The sequence below is a fragment of the Saccopteryx leptura genome, chromosome 1 (assembly GCF_036850995.1).
Source record: "Saccopteryx leptura isolate mSacLep1 chromosome 1, mSacLep1_pri_phased_curated, whole genome shotgun sequence".
NCBI classification, from domain to species: domain Eukaryota; kingdom Metazoa; phylum Chordata; class Mammalia; order Chiroptera; family Emballonuridae; genus Saccopteryx; species Saccopteryx leptura.
The window spans coordinates 15516533-15536341 of record NC_089503.1 but is presented as its reverse complement, the minus strand read 5'-3'; the positions used below and the strand labels follow the sequence as shown (position 1 = coordinate 15536341).

Here is a 19809-nt window from a genome sequence, read left to right as displayed (position 1 = left end):
TTGTGGACAATGTGAAATACCCTGATAGGGGTGGGGGGCGGCTTTGCTGGAGGCCCTTCCCCTTCCCTGGGAAGCTTTTCCCATGGCTAGAAAGAGGGCCGAGGACATTTTGAGCTTTGGGCAAAGTGCTCAGAGACTGGTGAATTGTACCTTTGTGATTGTTGAAACTGTATGATTTGTACTATTGTAATTTGTGTAATGTGCTAATTTCCTTGCACAGGGATGCCGGTGATGTAGATTGTGGGTAGTAAAGTGAGCATAGGGGTGGATTGTTGGGCAGATAAAATGTATTATGCTCACTTTGTAAAAGATGTTGCTGCCCACGTGAGGCCCGTCACCCAGGTGATATTAATGTGTGTTGAGAATCCTTGTAGCCTGGGGCTTGGTTTTGGGATTAAGCCTTTCCCACCCTTTTTGATGTAGGGCGGTACAATCCAATCATGCCTCAGAGAAGTGACTTTGTATTAGAGACTTCCCTGTTTTGTATACTGGATTAAAGGTTTGGATTTCTACACTATAAAATGGGGGCAGAACGAGAGCTTGCTCTCTTGGTTCCTGGGATGATTAGCATGAGAGAGCAGAGAGCAGAGAGCAGAGAGCAGAGAGCAGAGAAAGGCCACGTGGAATAGGCCAGGAGAAGCAGCCAAGATGGCGGAGTATTGAGTGAGAAGCCAGTTTGTGCAGTTTGTGCGGGGAGAAGGAAGGAGATGGGGAACAGAGGTGAATAAGTCTGGTGAGCTAGAAACTTTTGATTCTAAGAAACTCGGATAAGTCAGTAGCTTTGTGAGCACTGAATGTGAGTGGGTTTTGGAGCCCAGTGTGTGTTTTTTACTTGCCCGCTGGGTGCAAGCTAGAATTAAAGATGACAGCCCATCAGTTTTTGGCTCCATTGTTTCTTTGCCGACTATCTGAATCCAATGCGTACCTGCATGGGCCAGGAGGCTGCTGTGATAGTGGCCCTGGCCATGGCTCCTGGCTTTACACTCCACCTCACATTTTTTTCCCCTATGAAGAGTAAGAAAAAAATGCCACTGCTATAGATAAAATGCATAGCCCAGTGTGTGGACAGAAATATACTTAACTAATGGTAGTTTTTTCTTTTCCAAATGAGAATAATAATGCCTGACTTATTTATAAAACTTGAGCTTGAGAAAAAAAATAATATGGCTAAGTTTCTACAAGGAGACAATTTACTCCATGATGGTGGTGTCCTTCCAGTATTGCAGATCCTTTCTTAAATCCGGAAAGTTAATATTTTTGTCACTGTAAAGCCAGTTGCCACGGCCACCATCACAGCCACCTGGCCCATACAGGTTTGCAGTTGATTCGAACAGATGGTAATAAAACAACAAAGCCAAGAACTGGTGGGCCATTTAGCTTTAATCCTAGCTTGCATCCAGCGGGCAAGAAATACACACAGTGGGAGAACACTTCCCTTTCCATTCAGGGCTCCCAAAGCCACTGACTTATCCGAGTTTCCTAGAATCAAAGGTATCCACCTCTCCAGCCTTATCAACCTCTGTTCCCCATCTCCATCTACTGCTCAAACTCTAAACAAACTGGTTTCTCCTTCAGCACTCTACCATCTTGGTTGCTTCTCCTCGCCTCCATGTGGCCTTTCTCTGCTCTCCTTCACCCCATGGGCTTTTCTGCCCCATTTTATAGTGTAGAAATCATAACCTTTAATTCAATATACAAAACAAGAAAGTCTGTGATACAAAGTCACTTAGCTGAGTCATAATGAGATTCCTCATGAGAGTTTACCACCCCACATCATGCAACAGCCAAAGATGTGGGGAAAAGCTTAATTTTGAAAAGATCTTAGTATTAAAAGGGCGGGAAAGGCTTAGTCTTAAAACTAAGCCTTAGGCTATAATGACCCTGCCTGCTTACAGCCTGTCCCCACATCCAATGCAAACTATAAGCAAGCAAACATATTGTAAAGCCAGTAGCCACGGCCACCATGTCAGCTGCCTGGCCCGTGCAGGTTCGCACTGGATTCGGACAGATGGTAATGAAACAATGGATCCAAGAACTGGTGGGACATTACCTTTTGTAAAGTCAGAGGCCACAGCCAGGGCCACTATCACAGCAGCCTGGCCCATGCAGGTTCGCATTGGATTCGGACAGTTGGCAAAGAAACAACGGAGCCAAAAACTGGTGGGCCATAGTCTTTAATTCTAGCTTGCACCCGGTGGGCAAGTAAAAATACACACTGGGCTCCAAAACCCAATCACATTCAGTGCTCACAAAGCTACTGATTTATCCAAGTTTCCTAGAATCAAAGGTTTCTAGCTCACCAGCCTTATTCTCCTCAGTTCCCCATCTCCTTCCTTATCCCAGATACAAACTGTACAAACTGGCTTCTCACTCAGCACTCTGCCATCTTGGCTGCTTCTCCTGGCCTCCTCCACGTGGCCTTTCTCTGCTCTCCTCTGCTCTCTCTTCTAATGATAATCTCAGGAACCAAGAGCGCAAGGTCCCGCTCCGTCCCTATTTTATAGTGTAGAAATCCAAACCCTTAATCCAATATACAAAATAGGGAAGTCTCTAATACAAAGTCACTTCTCTGAGGCATGATTGGATTGTACCACCCCACATCAAAAGGGGTGGGAAAGGCTTAATCCCAAAACCAAGCCCCAGGCTACAAGGATTCTCAACACACATTAATATCACCTGGGCAACGGCCTCTTTAACAAAGTGAGCATAATACATTTTATCTGCCCAACACCTTTAATCCTAGCTTGCACCCAGCAGGCGAGAAATACACACAGTGGGAAAACACTTCCCTTTCCATTCAGGACTCCCAAAGCCACTGACTTATCTGAGTTTCCTAGAATCAAAGGTTTCTACCTCACCAGCCTTATTCACCTCTGTTTCCCATCTCCTTCCCTCTCCACAAACTCTACACTAACTGGCTTCTCCTTCAGCACTCTGCCATCTTGGTTGCTTCTTCTACTATCCTCCACGTGGCCTTTCTCTACTCTCCTCTCTAATGCTAATCTCAGGAACCGAGAGAGAGCAAGCTTCCTGTCTGCCCCATTTTATAGTGTAGAAACCAAAACCTTTAATCCAATATACAAACAAGGAAGTCTCTGATACAAAGTCACTTATCTGAGGCATAATGGGATTCCTCATGAGTGTGCACCACCCCACATCATGCGATCAGTCAAGGGTGTGGGGAAAAGCTTAGTCTTAAAACTAAGCCTTAGGTTATAAAAACCTGGTCTGCTTACAGCCTGTCCCCCACACCCAATACAAACTATAAGTGAGCAAACATATATATCATGTTTGACTAACACATATGTATCATATTTACAAACTTATTTGACCAACAGTCACCTAGTCTAATGCCATTTGACAAATGAGTGGCAGGCTTATATTAAGGAATCCTGTGATAGGGACAGAGCCTATTGTTATCTATCACCTGTGTGATTTTAAGTTACCTGCCATCTCTGGAACCCAGATGTGCCCATGTGGAAAATTTGTAGATTCTCTTCAAGCACCCACTCTGATTCCAAATGTGTTAATGTTCTTTAGAATTCATCATAAAATAAGACTAGATAACCTCCTCCTCTGCAACAATACAGGGTAGAACCACTTAACAATCATTATATATCCATATGTCTTTGGATACATGGGGCATTGTCATTATGTTGTTTGATGAGAGAAGGAATTCAGCAAAGACAACAGCATTTGTCTTTTTGCTTTAAGATTTGCATCCTCTTCCTTGTTTTTCTAAAAATCAATCCTGTGAGCTAGCTTGTTTACATTCTCTAACTACTGTGTTCTTTACTTTTCTTATCTAGGAATTTAACAGCTCTTACATTTTTGGAATTGCATCATGTATTTTTTTGAGGACCTGACAGAAGCAATGATGCTTTTACTCAATTTCCAAAACTGCCTATATGGATAAACAAACAAAATTTGAGAGGGTTCACAAATCCCCAGAAATCTACCCATGGGTTGGTTTTGTGGTTATAATTCTTAATTTAAAAATTCTATACTAAATGATGTTTCCATTTTTTTTTCAGTGCTAATAGTTAATACTTATAAGAGTAATAAATGGTTCAAACTTTGCATGTGTAAAGCTGTATTCCTAATCCTTACTCCTCCAAGTTTATCTATCTGCTTATTTCTCATATCCTTTAATAAATTCTACTCATCCTCTATCTCTAACCACAGATTAAGAATTAGCTTACTCTCTCTCTTACTTCATCTCAGTCTTCTAGAAAATCCTGGTGTCACCTTCAAAGCGTACCCTGAAACTTAGCATTTCTTTGCATCCCAGTCCAACGCTCTATCCACTGTGCCACCATCTGGTCAGCATTTTTTATTACCTCCACTGCTACCACCTTAGTCCAGACCACCATCATGTGTGCCAAGTGTTGGTCAAATAAGTTTGTAAATATGATATATATGTTTGTTTGCTTATAGTTTGCATTAGGTGTGGGATACAGGCTGTAAGCCAGCAAAATCATTATAGCCTAAGGCTTAGTTTTAAGACTAAGCCTTTTCCTCCCTTTTAATACTAAGATCTTTTCAAAACTAAGCTTTTCCCCACACCCTTGACTGTTGCATGATGTGGGGTGGTGCACTCTTACAAGGAATCCCATTTATGCCTCAGATAAGTGATTTGTATCAGAGACTTTCTTATTTGTATATTGGCTTAAAGGTTTTGATTTCTTCACTATCAAATGGAGCAGACCAGGGGCTCACTCGCTCTAGGTTCCTGAAATTAGTATTGCAGAGGACAGGCAGCCAAGATGGCAGAGCACTGAAGGAAAAGCCAGTTTGTGCAGAGAGAAGGAGATGGGGAAAAAAAGTGAATAAGGCTGGTGAGGTAGAAACCTTTGATTCTAGGAAACTCGGATAAGTCAGTGGCTTTGGGAGCCCTGAATGGAAAGGGAAATGTTTTCCCACAGTGTGTATTTCTCGCCTGCTGGGTTCAAGTTAGGATTAAAGGTAATGGCCCACCAGTTCTTAGCTCCATTGTTTCATTGCCATCTATCCGAATCAAATGCGAACCTGCACAGGCCAGGCAGCTGTGATGGTGGCCGTGGATACTGGCCATACACCAAGGATATCACAATGTCTGTCTAATGTCTACACACGGTTCTTCTATAGTTTATATTTAATATATCGGTCAGTATGATTTTTTTTCTTTTAAGTGGCAATTTGTGACACTTCAGTACTTAAAACAACCCTAACATGTAACCAATTTATTTTGTTAGAGTCAAATTCCATACAATGGCCTAAAGGTACACCATTACCTACCAGTCTCTTTCTGCTAAGATTTACTCTATGCTAAATTCTATGCCCTCTTCCCACCAACAGTCTCATCCTTCTTATTCTGTTATGCTTCTGCTCTATTTTTCACAAGACCTATTGTCATCTTTTAATTCCTGTTTATTAAGGTGATTGTCAGTTTTCTCCCCACCAAAATATACAATAATCCAGCATAACTGCCAGACTAAATTTTAAATTCTAGATAAGAGCTACAGAAATTCCTGGTGGAATCCTATTTAGAGATTGTGTGTCTATGTCGTGTTTATGCATGGCACAACAATGATTTATTGAGAGTCATGCTAAACTCTGTATTCCATTCCCTGATTACAGCTGAAATCACAGAGAGGACAAACCACTTAGCTGCCTCTGAAACCAGCTGCTTACCCTCGAACAAGGAGGCTGCTCCTGAAAGGACTCTTTCACCTCTCCTCTGATCTTCTCACATGCTTTTTTGTACTTGATCAGTGTATTTCCTCAACAGTTTTATGGAACTCTTATTCAGTACATAAGAAATAAGTACCTCAGTCTCCAAAGACTCAATCAAAGTTATTTGGCATATGAGGATGACATACTAATTTAACTATAATGAGATGAGAAGTATTTGAATAAAAGTTGACTCTTCTAATGGCTTTAAGTCACAATATAATCTTTATGTGCCTGATAATAGAAACTATCTAATTTTATTTTTTAAGCAAGAGAGAGAGAGACAGGTGGACAGACAGGAAAGGAAAGAGGTAAGAATCATCAACTTGTTGTAGCACTTTAGTTGTTCATTGATTGCTTTCTTATATGTGCCTTGACAGGGGGGCTTCAGTTAGCCAGTGACCCCTTGATCAGTCAGTGAGCTTAGGCTCAAACCAATGACCTTGGGTTTCAATTCATTGACCATGGGGTCATGTCTATGATCCCACATTCAAGCTGGCGACCCCACACTCAAACTGGTGAGCCCATGTTCAAACTAGCAACCTTGGCATTTAGAACATAGGTTCTCAGCATTCCAGGTCAACAATCTATCCGCTGCTCCACCACTTGGACAGACAAAACTCCCTAAATTATACTAATGAGACTTTTCTAGAAATTATCATGTGTTCATTAATTTTTTTCTTGCCATATGCTTTTCTATCTGTCCAGGTTACTCTTCCTGGTCTTATTCATCAGGAAACTCCTATAAATCCCTGATTATAAGGGTTGAATTATAACCACACGCCATTCATATGTTGAACCCCCCCCCCAGTATCTTGCAATGTGACTGTACTTGGAGATAGAACCTTCATAGATGTGATTAAGTTAAAATAAGTTAGTTAGGGTGAACTCTAATCCAATTTGATTGACATGTTTTTAAAGAGGAGACATGGAAATTAAGACACACAAGAGATACTAGGGATGTTTGTACACAGAGAAAAGACCATATAAGGACAAAACAAAAGGGTAGCCATCTGCAAACAAAGGTAAGAGGCCTCAGAAAAAAATCAACCCTGGTAGCACCTTGATATTGGCTTTTTAGCCTTCAGAACTGTAAAAGAAATAAATTTTGTTTCTCTCATTCAGTTTGTGGTATTTTGTTATGACATTTCTAGCAAACGAATACACTTGGTTGTCAATACTAGGAATTCTAATGCTGGCACAACTTCATGTTTTATACGTAAAATGACTGCTAAAATTAGGAAATGCAATCCATCACAATTAAATCTATTTTAATTTTTATTAATTTATGCATAAAACCAAACAAGCAAAGAAATACGCACATGCAGAGAACCTTCATTGTTATCAATCATTGTTTTAACTAATACAGATTGTCCCTCTGAACCTTATTTGTAAAGTTTTTTAAAATGTTTCTATCTTTCTACTCATCTCTCTATTTCTCTCTACATTTCCATTTCTGGCTATCTCATACAAGTGGTATACTTTAGCCCTTGATTTTTTTTATTGTTGAGGTAAATTCTTTTATTAGAAGCTTAGTGACTTTAAAATATCTGTTCTTTCCTAGATCTATCAGCAAAGAAATTTTGTATCATGGCAAGCAAAGAAATGAAAATCAGAAAAGAAAAAAATTAACTTGTTAATAAAAGCATTTCACAGTAGAAAATTTACTTACGAACTTCTAACTCTGCCAAAAAAAAATGGAGTAGGAAGAATCTCTGAAGTCAGAAGTTCTGGGTTTGCATTCCTGTTTTGTTTCATTTGAAGCAAGTAATTTACCCCATTTAATCCTGGTAATGATTCCATAACCAATTTTATTATTCCCATGCATAGATTAAAATATTTACATACAAGCAACTTATAAACTCTGAAGTGAAAGTTAAAAATTTTTTTTTCTTTTAACCTTCACAGAATCACAATAATTTCGTGGACTCTCTTCCATACCAACAAGCTTAGCAGTTTTTCCAAATGCACCAGCTTCACTTATTTTAAAAACACATTCAAAAGACAAAATACAGATGGGTGTTTCTACATTATACGATGATTATGTTTGTTGTATTGTCTAATTTTTGAGAGTATAGCCGATAATGACATGGAGATAATCTATAAAATAAAAGAAAAAAGCCATTGTTTACCAAATATTTTCACTTAAGATCATTTTGCTCTATCTACCATTTTCCTCAGAGCATCTTTCACATCTTTATTTCTAAAACTATAGATCAAAGGATTCAACATTGGAATCACCACAGTATAGAATACTGACACCACTTTATCCCTTGCCAGGGCATAGCTAGTACTTGGCCGGGAGTAAATAAAGAGAATTGAACCATAGTACAAGGTGACAGCTGTCATGTGAGAAGCACAGGTGGAGAAAGCCTTGAGACGGTGCTGGGTAGAATGGATCCTCAAGATGGCGGCAATGATGAAGAGATAGGAGGCAAGAATAAGCGCAATGGGAGTAATGACATTGGAAGAAAGTATGAAGTAGAGCATAGCCTGGTAGCTCTCCTTCACATCACAGGCCAGCTTTACAAGGGGAGGCAGATCACAGAAGAAATCATCAATGATATTGTTTCCACAGAAGCTCAGGGTGAATGTCTCACTGGTTATGATGGTTGAGTTAAGAAAACCACCAAGATAAGAAGCCACAACAAGACTGGTACATAACGTTGAGGATATCACCTGGGAATAAAGCAGGGGGTTGGAGATGGCCACATAGCGGTCATAAGCCATGGCTGCCAACAGATAACATTCACTATAGGCCAGTCCAGCAGAGAAGAAGAACTGAGCCAGGCAACCAGCAAAGGAGATGCTTTTGTCTTCAGAGATGCAGGTCATAAGGATTTTGGGAACATAGACAGAAGAATACCAGAGATCCAGGAATGAAAGGTTTCCAATGAAGAAATACATGGGTGTGTGGAGTCGAGAATCAACACAGATCAGAGAAATCAGGGTGATGTTCCCTACGAGACTGATGACATAAATGATGAGGAAGATAAAAAAGAGCATGCTCTGTAACCAGGAGTCAGCTGTGAACCCTAAGAGTATGAACTCTTTCACTTCAGTGAAATTTTTCTTATCCATTGATTTTCAGTTTCTGTGGTCCCATTCTGTGAAAAGATGAATAAATATGGCATGATTTAAGATATATATAAGGTCATCATTGCCCATTTGAGATCATGGAAAAACCCAACTGATGCATAAATGTTCATTGTGAGCTATGTTTACACTGAACTGGGTATCATTCTTGTTGAATAACTGAAAAACAATCATTCTTAATTGGCTTGAGAGATAAGTTATTATGAAAATAGCATAATATATGCCACCTTATATTTTTAATTTAATTTTTCTGCTTGATGGAGAGGGTGCTTGTCTTCTGTTTGCACTTAAGGTGAGTGGGAACATGTGGAAGACATAAAAAGAGAGAGTTAGAAAGGGTGTGCTAATTTATCTTCAGGTCTTTGAAACATTTTGTCATTTTTTTCTGGATAATTCCATGAAGAAAAATACTTTTATTATTTGAATGTATTTAGTAGTATCCTTGGAAGTTTATTTCAGTGTGAATTCTTTGAATGTGATTATTTTTATCCACACAACCAAGAACACAGGTTTTTATAAAGTAGAAAATGTGTAATTTGGATAAAAGAATAGATTTCCATATATAATAGAATTTGAGGCATAGTTACCTGTCTGACCCTCAACTATACTTTGAAAAGAAGTTAAAATATTAATCAGTTGATAAGTGTGTTCACAATGTATTTGTATTCCCTATAGCAGAGATTTTTAACAGATGTGCTGTAAGAATTTTTAAATTATGCAACACCTGACTATTTAGTCAGAAACACTGACCTCTTTTCTCTCTCTATCTCTCTTTTTTTTTTTTTTTTGTAGTTTTCTGAGGTTGGAAACGGGGAGGCAGTCAGACAGACTCCCGCATGCACCCGACCGGTATCTACCCAGCATGCTCACCAAGGGGCGATGCTCTGCCCATCTGGGGCATTGCTCTGTTGCATCCAGAGCCATTCTAGCACCTGAGGCAGAGGCCATAGAGCTATCCTCAGTGCTCGGGCCAACTTTGCTCCAATGGAGCCTCGGCTGAGGGAGGGGAAGAGAGAGACAGAGAGGAAGGAGAGGGGGAGGGGTGGAGAAGCAGATGGATGGGCGCTTCTCCTGTGTGCCCTGGCTGGGAATTGAACCCGGGACTTCTGCAAGCCAGGCTGACGCTCTACCACTGAGCCAACCGGCCAGGGCTGACCTATTTTCTCTTACTTTTAAATCAAGAAAATGACAACAAGCAACACAACAATAGACAACTAGGAAAATGAATCAAATTTATACCTATTTTTTTGTCAGATCAGCAAAAAATGTAACATTTTTTTGGTGTGCTACAGAATTTAGTACTTAGTTTATGTGTGCCATGAGATGAGAGGTTGAAAATAGGTGTTTTATAGAATCAAGGAAAACAAAACAAAAATGAGCAAATAAAGAACTAAATTGGCCAGATTGAATGATTTGAGGAAATATGGTAGGCTAAATAATGGTCTATAAAGACATCCAGGTTCTAATTTCTGAAAGCTGTAAATGTTACTTTCTATGGGTAAAGAGTTATTAAGTTAAGAATCTTGAGCCTGACCAGGCAGTGGCATAGTGGATTGAGAGTCAGACTGAGACACGTTGGACCCAGGTTCGAAACCCCAAGGTCACCAGCTTGAACACGAGTTCATCGGGTTTGAACAAAGCTCACCAGCTTGAGCCCAAGGCCGCTGGCTTGAGCAAGGGGTCACTCGGTCTGCTGTAGTCCCCCGGTCAAGGCACATATGAGAATACAATCAATAAACAACTAAAGTGTCGCAAGAAAAAATTGATGCTTCTCATCTCTCTCTCTTCCTGTCTGTTCCTATCCCTCTCTCTGACTCTCTCTCTCTCTGTCTCTGTCAAAAAAAAAAATCTTGAGATGGTTAGATTATCAAGGTGAGCCCTAAATTCAACTACATATAGCCTTATACAAAATCTTGCTTTTGTCTTAAAACATTAAGTATAAACTTCTGACCTCCAGCACTATAAAAGTATACATTTTAAGCCACCAAATTTGTGGAAATCTATTAATACAAGAAGTTCTGGAACTTGACCTCTACTAGTCTCCTTGTCTTTAGAGGTAGAAGCAGGTAGCTAGGCTATTGCCAGCAACAGTAGAAATGCCATCTCTGCTCATCAATGTTATAGTCCAGTGCACACTACAACGTACCTCAGTCAAACATGGCTGAATTGTGACTTGTCAGGGCTCTCAACTGGCAGGAGATGTAATGTCTCTGCTATTCAATCCAAGGCTTTAAAAATCTCTTCTGTCGGGGGAAAAAAACCAATGTTGGTCATATACTCAGCTATGTACTTAAAATTGCACTAGAAAAATAAAAAATTACTCTCAAATAGATACAGATAAAAAACTATCTATTTGATGGTAAGGTTCTATACTTTTTCACTTTAAAAATAAATACTAATGCGTTAGCCATTGTCAAAGTATTCATTGTTCAGAATAAGACAAAGAGGGTTGGAATAAGTGACAGTTTGATTCCCTTGCTATTTCATGTCTGTCTACCGCTAAGGCCTATTTCTGGCATCAGTTTCAGAGTAAGAATCAAGAGAACTGGGTTCTGGTCTTGGTTGGCTCTTGTCAATTTTAAATAAACTTGTAACTTTCAAATTCTATTTTCTCATCTACCTTTCTAAGTTCAGTGGGACTTTTAAAACTCACAGATGTGATAAAGCACTTTAAAAACTAAAAGTTAAAACTGTGTAGTACATTTTCTATGATCTCTTCATGTCTGTAATCTGTCCTTCAGATCTACAATTTGCTTTACCTTGCAAGGGTTTCCAATCATACCTTCTGATTCCTTAACATGATCTCCCCAAAAGGAACTAATCCCTTAGTGATCTCTCAGTCTTCTCTAGGCTTAAAGCACCTGCCATCCCTATCATTCAGTTTGAAACATTAATCAGATACTTAAGTTACACATTAATTACAAATGTACAGTGCAATCTCAAAGATACAGCTTTATCTCTATGATATATATAATTGCACTTCTCTTAAGGAACTCCTGCCCGTAGCACTGCTTAACAGAGGAAAAGAAACATTTTTAAATATTAAAAATATTAACATTTTAATTTTTCTATATATTGACCTACCATAAGGGCAATAAATTTCTTGTGGGATAACATAAGAGATAAAGGTGGGTCATGCACAGCTCCAGAGAATTTATGGGAATAAAAATGGCTATCAAGGACATATCTAATTGCCTGACTCACTGAAAAAGAAAGTAATGCCTAAAGAAAAGACATTTCTGTTTCTTCATCAAATATAATTATAGAAAAGAAAACTTGATTCTACTCCACAAAGTTGAATTGTAGCATGGTTTCACTATATTAAGAATCATTTTCCTTTTTAATACATACTGTGATTCACTAACCTTTCCCCCCTGGTTAATTACTTACTTCATGAACATACATTGACACTTCATTTGAATTTCAACTCAAGTCCAGAATTTCTCATATTACCTTAGAATAAAAAGTGCCTTCTCCTCACCCAAAGAAATCCCCTCTCCTTTTCTAGCAGTTCTGGGAGGAAATATAATCCTGAGCATCCCTTTGGGACATCCAGTAAAAAGCAAAGAGCACCTTTGCTATTCTGGTGCCAAGTGACAAATTATAAAGCTCAGTTATCTTTCTGGAATGAAGTAGGAAGAGATCATTCATCATTAATCTAATTGATCCAATTAACTTGCAAAGCTGCTTTGCTTTGTGAGTTTCATTCACACATTTGAGATAAAAAGAATTTCGCAGAAGGGAATAACCAACAGAGAAATCTTCATATGGTAGAAGCTCAAGGATTATTTGCAGTCCATAATAATAATGACAATAACAACGATGATGAAAGATCATAAATTTTTTGTTCTGTACTGTATTGACTATCACAATAAAATGAGACCATTTACAAACAATAAAGTTGAGAGACAGAATGTGAGATATTGAAATTGAGAGACAGAATCAGTCATATGGTTAGAGCAAACTCTGTTGCTATATCAGACCATGATTATTCTTTTAAAATATGTTTTAGGTACCCATCATTGAGTTGGCTGAGGAAGATGCAACTAGAATGCAAGGTAAGGTATTAGAAGGTATTAGCTGAGCTCTGTAATAATTAAGAGGCAAGCCCAGGACAGAGACTGCCTAAGAATGAATCCCAAATCTACAGCTCACTAGTTATGTGACCAAGAGCAAGTCACTTAAACTCACGAAGCCTCAGTTTTCCTATCTATAAAATGGAAATAACTTGTCTTCTTCATAGAGTTGTTATGAAGATTACATGAGATAATGTATAATAATGAAAAATAAAAATTTTAGGTACTGCAGAAGATGGCAGTGGAGTAGGGAGATGCACAGACGCCCAGCTCTCAACACCAAACTGGAATACAAATCAATTTAGGAAAAATCAGCATGAAAAACCAACAGTGAACTGCAAGAACAGCTCTCAAAAACCAAGGAGCAAAGAGGAAGCCACAATAATCCTGGTAAGGAGTGCCTGAATCTCCTCTGCTTACAGGAATGGAAGGGGGGGGGTGAGGCTGAGAGCCCAGAGAGGATTTCACAGAGGAAAAAGAGCAGAAACTACTGCTCACAGCCACTTACCTGATGACCAGGGAGCAAGGTGGGTTGAAAAGACCAGCTTATCTCCCAAGTGGAAAGGACAAGGAGAGGGACAGACTGTGAGGGGCTAAGGTATGCAAGAAACGAAATAAAAAAGCTGACTCATTCGTGCTGGAGGCGGCCATAGCTGGGGGAGGGACTGAACCTTTCACAAAACAGAGCTGAAGTGCTTCCAGATCAGAGATCTCTGGACATCTATCCAGCTCCAATCAGCGCGACAAGACACAGCTGAAAACAAGAAGTGGGGAGGAGGGGCAGTAACTCAGGTCTCCATGGAGATCTGAGATACACCTCCCCCTACTGAAGCTGAGAAAAAACCTGCCCCCAGTGAGATTAGTTGGTGGAAGAGACCTTCAGCGTCTCAGGTTACACCCACAGCATTCCTGGTTACAGTTTCAAGGAAGCCCCCTGCTGGGATCAGTTAACAAGACTATCACCTGTTAAGAAAACAAACAAATCAAGACTTCAAAGCTGCCCAAATCTGAAAGTGGATTACAAATAATAGCTGATACCAACCGAAGTAGACCTAGAAATAACACAACTGAAAACTGGAGGCAGACAACACCAAGCCTAGACTCAACCAACTCTACAAATAAAACACCATTATGAGAAAACAAAGGAGTGCAACCCAAATGAAACCACAAGAGACACCTTTGAGAGATGAGCTGAGTGATATGGAAATAATCAAACTTCCAGATGCGGAGTTCAAAATAATGATTGTAAGGATGCTTAGGGATCTTAGAACAACAATGGAGGGGCAGTTTGAAAACCTAAACAAAGAAATAGCAAGTATAAAAAAGGATATTGAAATATTAAAAAAGAATCAGTCAGAGATGACAAATACAATATCAGAAATGAAGACCACAATGGAAGGAATTAAAAACAGGATGGATCAGCTGAGGATCAAATCAGCGAGTTGGAGGACAACTGGAATGAAGGCATGAAAGCAGAGAAGAAAAGAGAAAAGAGACTCAAAAAGTCAGAGGAAACACTTAGAGAGCTTTGTGACAACATGAAGAGAAATAACATCCGCATCATAGGGGTTCCTGAAGAAGAAAAAGAACAAGGGATAGAGACTTTGTTCAATCATATCATAACTGAAAACTTCCCTAAATTAATGCAAGAGAAACTCTCACAAGTCCAAGAAGCACAGAGAACTTCATTAAAGAGAAACCCAAAGAAACCTACACCAAGACACATCATAATTAAAATACCAAAGCTAAGCGATAAAGAGAAAATATTAAAAGCTGCAAGAGAAAAAAAAGTTATCACCTACAAAGGAGCCCCCATAAGGATGACATCTGACTTCTCAATAGAAACACTTGAGGCCAGAAGGGAATGGCAAGAAATATTCAAAGTAATGCAGAACAAGAACCTACAACCAAGACTACTTTATCCAGCAAGGCTATCGTTTGTTGTTCTAAGATCCCTAAGCATCCTTACAATCATTATTTTGAACTCTGCATCTGGAAGTTTGATTATTTCCATATCGAAGGAGAAATAAAAAGCTTCCCAGACAAAAAACAACTCAAGGAATTCATTACAACCAAACCAACGTTGCAAGAAATGTTAAGGGGCCTGTTGTAAACAGATCAAAGTTGGAAAAGAATATAGCAAAAAAAAGAATACACCTTTAAAAAAGAAAATGGCAATAAACAACTACATATCAATAATAACCTTAAATGTAAATGGATTAAATGATCCAATCAAAAGACATAGGGTAGCTGCGTGGATAAGAAAACAGGACCCATACATATGTTGTCTACAAGAGACACACCTTAGAACAAAAGACACACATAGATTGAAGGTAAAAGGATGGAAAAAAACATTTCATGCAAACGGAAATGAAAAAAAAGCTGGGGTAGCATTACTGATATCAGACAAATTGGACTTTAAAACAAAGGATATAGTAAGAGATAAAGAAGGCCACTACATAATGATAAAGGGAGTAATCCAACAGGAAGATATAACTATTATAAATATCTATGCACCTAATATAGGAGCACCCAAATATATAAAACAGACTTTGATGGATTTAAAGGGCGAGATCAACAGCAATACTATAATAGTAGGGGATTTCAATACCCCACTAACATCACTAGATAGATCCTCAAGAAAGAAAATTAACAAAGAAACAGCAGACTTATTGGAAACACTAGATCAACTCGATTTAATAGATATCTTCAGATCCTTTCACCCTAAAGCAGCAGAATATACATTCTTTTCAAGTGCTCATGCTACATTCTCTAGGATAGACCACATGTTAGGGCACAAAAGTGCTCTCAACAAATTTAAGAAAACTGAAATCATATCAAGCACTTTCTCCGATCACAACGGCATGAAACTAGAAATGAATCATAGCAGAAAAGCTCAAAAATTCTCAAACACATGGAAACTAAATAGCAGGGTGTTAAATAATGAATGGATTAAGAATGAGATCAAAGAAGAAATAAAAAAAATTCCTAGAAACGAATGACAATGAGCATACAACAACTCAAAATTTATAGGACACAGCGAAAGCAGTGCTGAGAGGGAAGTTCATAGCACTACAGGCACACTTTCAGAAGCTAGAAAAAGCTCAAATAAACAACTTAACCCGGCATCTAAAAGAATTAGAAAAAGAACAGCAAGTAAAGCCCAAATGTAGTAGAAGGAAGGAAATAATAAAGATCAGAGCAGAAATAAATGACATAGAGGCTAAAGAAACAATACAGAGGATCAATGGAACTAGGAGCTGGTTCTTTGAAAAGGTAAACAAGATTGATGAACCTTTAAGTAGACTCACCAAGAAAAAGAGAGAGAGGACTCAAATAAATAAAATTAGAAATGAGAGAGGAGAAATAAGAACTGACACAACAGAAATACAAAATATTGTAAGAAAATACTATGAAGAACTGTATGCCAAAAAACTAGACAACCTAGATGAAATGGACAAATTCCTTGAAACATACAATCTTCCAAAAATCAATCTGGAAGAATCAGAAAACCTAAACAGACCAATTACAACAAATGAGATCGAAACAGTTATCAAAAAACTCCCAACAAAGAAAAGTCCAGGGCCCAATGGCTTCACAACAGAATTCTATCAAATATTCAAAGAAGAACTAACTCCTATCCTTCTCAAACTATTTCAAAAAATTCAAGAGGAAGGAAGACTTCCAAGCTCCTTTTATGAGGCGAGCATAATTCTGATTCCAAAACCAGGCAAAGACAACACAAAGAAAGAAAATTATAGCCCAATATCTCTGATGAATATAGATGCTAAAATCCTCAACAAAATATTAGCAAACTGGATCCAACAATATATGGAAAAAATCATACACCATGATCAAGTGGGATTTATTCTGGGGAGGCAAGGCTGGTACAATATTCATAAATCAATCAATGTGATTCATCACATAAACAAAAAGAAGGAGAAAAACCATATGATAATTTCAATAGATGCAGAAAAAGCATTTGATAAAATCCAGCACCCATTCATGATCAAAACTCTCAGCAAAGTGGGAATACAGGGAACATACCTCAACATGATAAAAGCCATCTATGAGAAACCCACAGCCAACATCATACTCAATGGGAAAAAATTAAAAGCAATACCCTTAAGATCAGGAACAAGGCAGGGGTGCCCCCTTTCACCACTCTTATTTAACATAGTCCTGGAAGTCCTAGCCGCAGCAATCAGACAAGAAGAAGAAATAAAAGGCATTCAAGTTGGAAAAGAAGAAGTAAAACTATCATTATTTGCAGATGATATGATATTGTATATAGAAAACCCTAAAGTCTCAGTCAAAAAACTACTGGACCTGATAAATAAATTCAGCAAAGTGGCAGGATATAAAATCAATACTCAGAAATCAGAAGCATTTTTATACACCAACAATGAACAGTCAGAAAGAGAAATTAAGGAAACAATCCCCTTCACAATTACAACCAAAAAAATAAAGTACCTAGGAGTAAACTTAACCAAGGAGACTAAAGACTTGTACTCGGAAAATTACAAAGCATTGATAAAAGAAATCAAGGAAGATACAAACAAGTGGAAGCATATACCGTGCTCATGGTTAGGAAGAATAAACATCATTAAAATATCTATATTACCCAAAGCAATCTATAAATTCAACGCAATACCAATTAAAATACCAATGACATACTTCAAAGATATAGAACACATATTCCAAAAATTTATATGGAACCAAAAGAGGACATGAATAGCCTCAGCAATCTTAAAAAAGAAGAATAAAGTGGGAGGTATCACACTTCCTGATATCAAGTTATACTACAAGGCCATTGTACTCAAAACAGCCTGGTACTGGCATAAGAACAGGCATATAGATCAATGGAACAGAACAGAGAACCCAGAAATAAACCCACAGTTCTATGGACAACTGATATTTGACAAAGGAGGTAAGGAAATACAATGGAGTAAAGACAGCCTCTTTAACAAATGGTGTTGGGAAAATTGGACAGCTACCTGCAAAAAATGAAACTAGATCACCAGCTTACACCACTCACAAAAATAAACTCAAAATGGATAAAAGACTTAAATGTAGGCCGTGAAACCATAAGCATCTTAGAAGAAAACATAGGCAGTAAGCTCTCGGACATATCTTGGAGCAATATATTTGCTGATTTATCTCCACGGGGAAGTGAAATAAAAGACAGGATAAACAAATGGGACTATATCAAACTAAAAAGCTTTTGCACAGCTAAAGACAGCAAGAACAGAATAAAAAGACAAACTACACAATGGGAGAACATATTTGACAATACGTCTGATAAGGGGTTAATAACCAAAATTTATAAAGAACTTGTAAAACTCAACACCAGGAAGACAAACAACCGAATCCAAAAATGGGCAAAAGAGATGAATAGACACTTCTCCAAAGAGGACATACAGATGGCCAATAGGCATATGAAAAAATGTTCAACATCACTAATCATTAGAGAAATGCAAATTAAAACCACAATGAGATATCACCTCACACCAGTCAGAATGGCGCTTATCAACAAAACAACACAGAATAAGTGCTGGTGAGGATGTGGAGAAAAGGGAACCCTCCTGCACTGCTGGTGGGAATGCAGACTGGTGCAGCCACTGTGGAAAACAGTATGGAGATTCCTCAAAAATCTGAAAATCAAACTGCCTTTTGACCCAGCTATCCCACTTTTAGGAATATACCCCAAGGACACCATAGAACGGCTCGAAAAGGAGAAATGCACCCGCATGTTTGTGGCAGCATTGTTCACAATAGCGAAGATCTGGAAACAGCCCAAGTGTCCGTCAGAGGACGAGTGGATTCAAAAGGTTTGGTACATATATACTATGGAATACTACTCAGCCATAAGAAATGATGACATCGGATCATTTACACTAACATGGATGGACCTTGACAACATTATACGGAGTGAAATAAGTAATTCAGAAAAAAAAAAACTAAGATGAATCCATACATAGAAGGGACATAAAAATGAGACTCAGAGACATGAACAAGAATGTGATGGCAACAGGGGCGGGAGGTTGGGGGAGGGGGGAGGGGGTGAAGAAGGAGAGAGGGGTTAGGGGAGGGGAGGGGCACAAAGAAAACCAGATAGAAGGTGACAGAAGACAATTTAACTTTGGGGGAGGGGTATACAGCACAATCAAATGTCAAAATAATCTAGAGATATTTTCTCTCAACATATGTACCCTGATTTATCAATGTCACTGCATTAAATTTAATAAAAAAAAAAAAGGAAAAATAAAAATTTTAAAAAGCAAGAACAAAAATAAAATAGTGAGAAATCCATAGTGCCCACTCTTGTGGGACTTACAACCTCAGAGGAGAGGTAGTCAAATAACAATGCAAATTCATGCTTACAAATTATGACTGGTGTGTAGAGTCAGAATAAAAAGGTGTCATGCGATCATATGCAACACCTGACATAGTGTGGGACATTCTGGAATACTTATCTGCGAGGTTATATTAGACCTATAAATTGAAGGAAAAAAAATAAAATTTCACCAATCAAAGTGGTGATAAAGTTGGAAGTGGCAGGTTCCTGGGAGGGTGAAAAGAACAATCTTGCAGGTTCTAGGAAGGGCAGAGTTACATCCATGTGAGACTTAGACAAGGAGTGCAGGGACCGCTCTGGGAAGTCACATGTGTCCACACTCAAGGAGTGGTGAGACTGTGCTAATTATCATAAGCAACCTCTATGGAGAGTGTCAGGAAAGGATAGTGAGGGAGTTTTAAGAAATAGATAAACCACAAAATAATATCAACTGAGGCCTATAGTCAGTGCAATTGAAACATAAGACCATCGTTTACGTACTGCAAGGAAAGAATCAAAAGAGTTAGAGAAGTAGAAATGCTGGTGTGGATGAGGTGTGAGTGTACAACTGACTCAGTGATCAACTAA

General features: G+C 38.5%; 1 protein-coding gene across 1 annotated transcript; it reads right to left on the bottom strand.

The window, feature by feature from the left end:
- Window positions 1-7452: 7452 nt before the first annotated feature.
- On the bottom strand, window positions 7453-11041 carry LOC136388623 (olfactory receptor 9G19-like). The gene is made up of 2 exons (XM_066360442.1): window positions 10955-11041; window positions 7453-8819 (listed from the first exon to the last, which is right to left on the bottom strand). The coding sequence occupies exon 2, from the start codon at window positions 8791-8793 to the stop codon at window positions 7864-7866; it is 930 nt and encodes a 309-aa protein (XP_066216539.1). The 5' UTR covers window positions 8794-8819; window positions 10955-11041; the 3' UTR covers window positions 7453-7863.
- Window positions 11042-19809: the final 8768 nt, after the last annotated feature.

Bases quoted from the DNA above. Each gene is read 5' to 3' on its own strand.
- LOC136388623 (XM_066360442.1), bottom strand. From the start codon at position 8,793: ATGGATAAGAAAAATTTCACTGAAGTGAAAGAGTTCATACTCTTAGGG.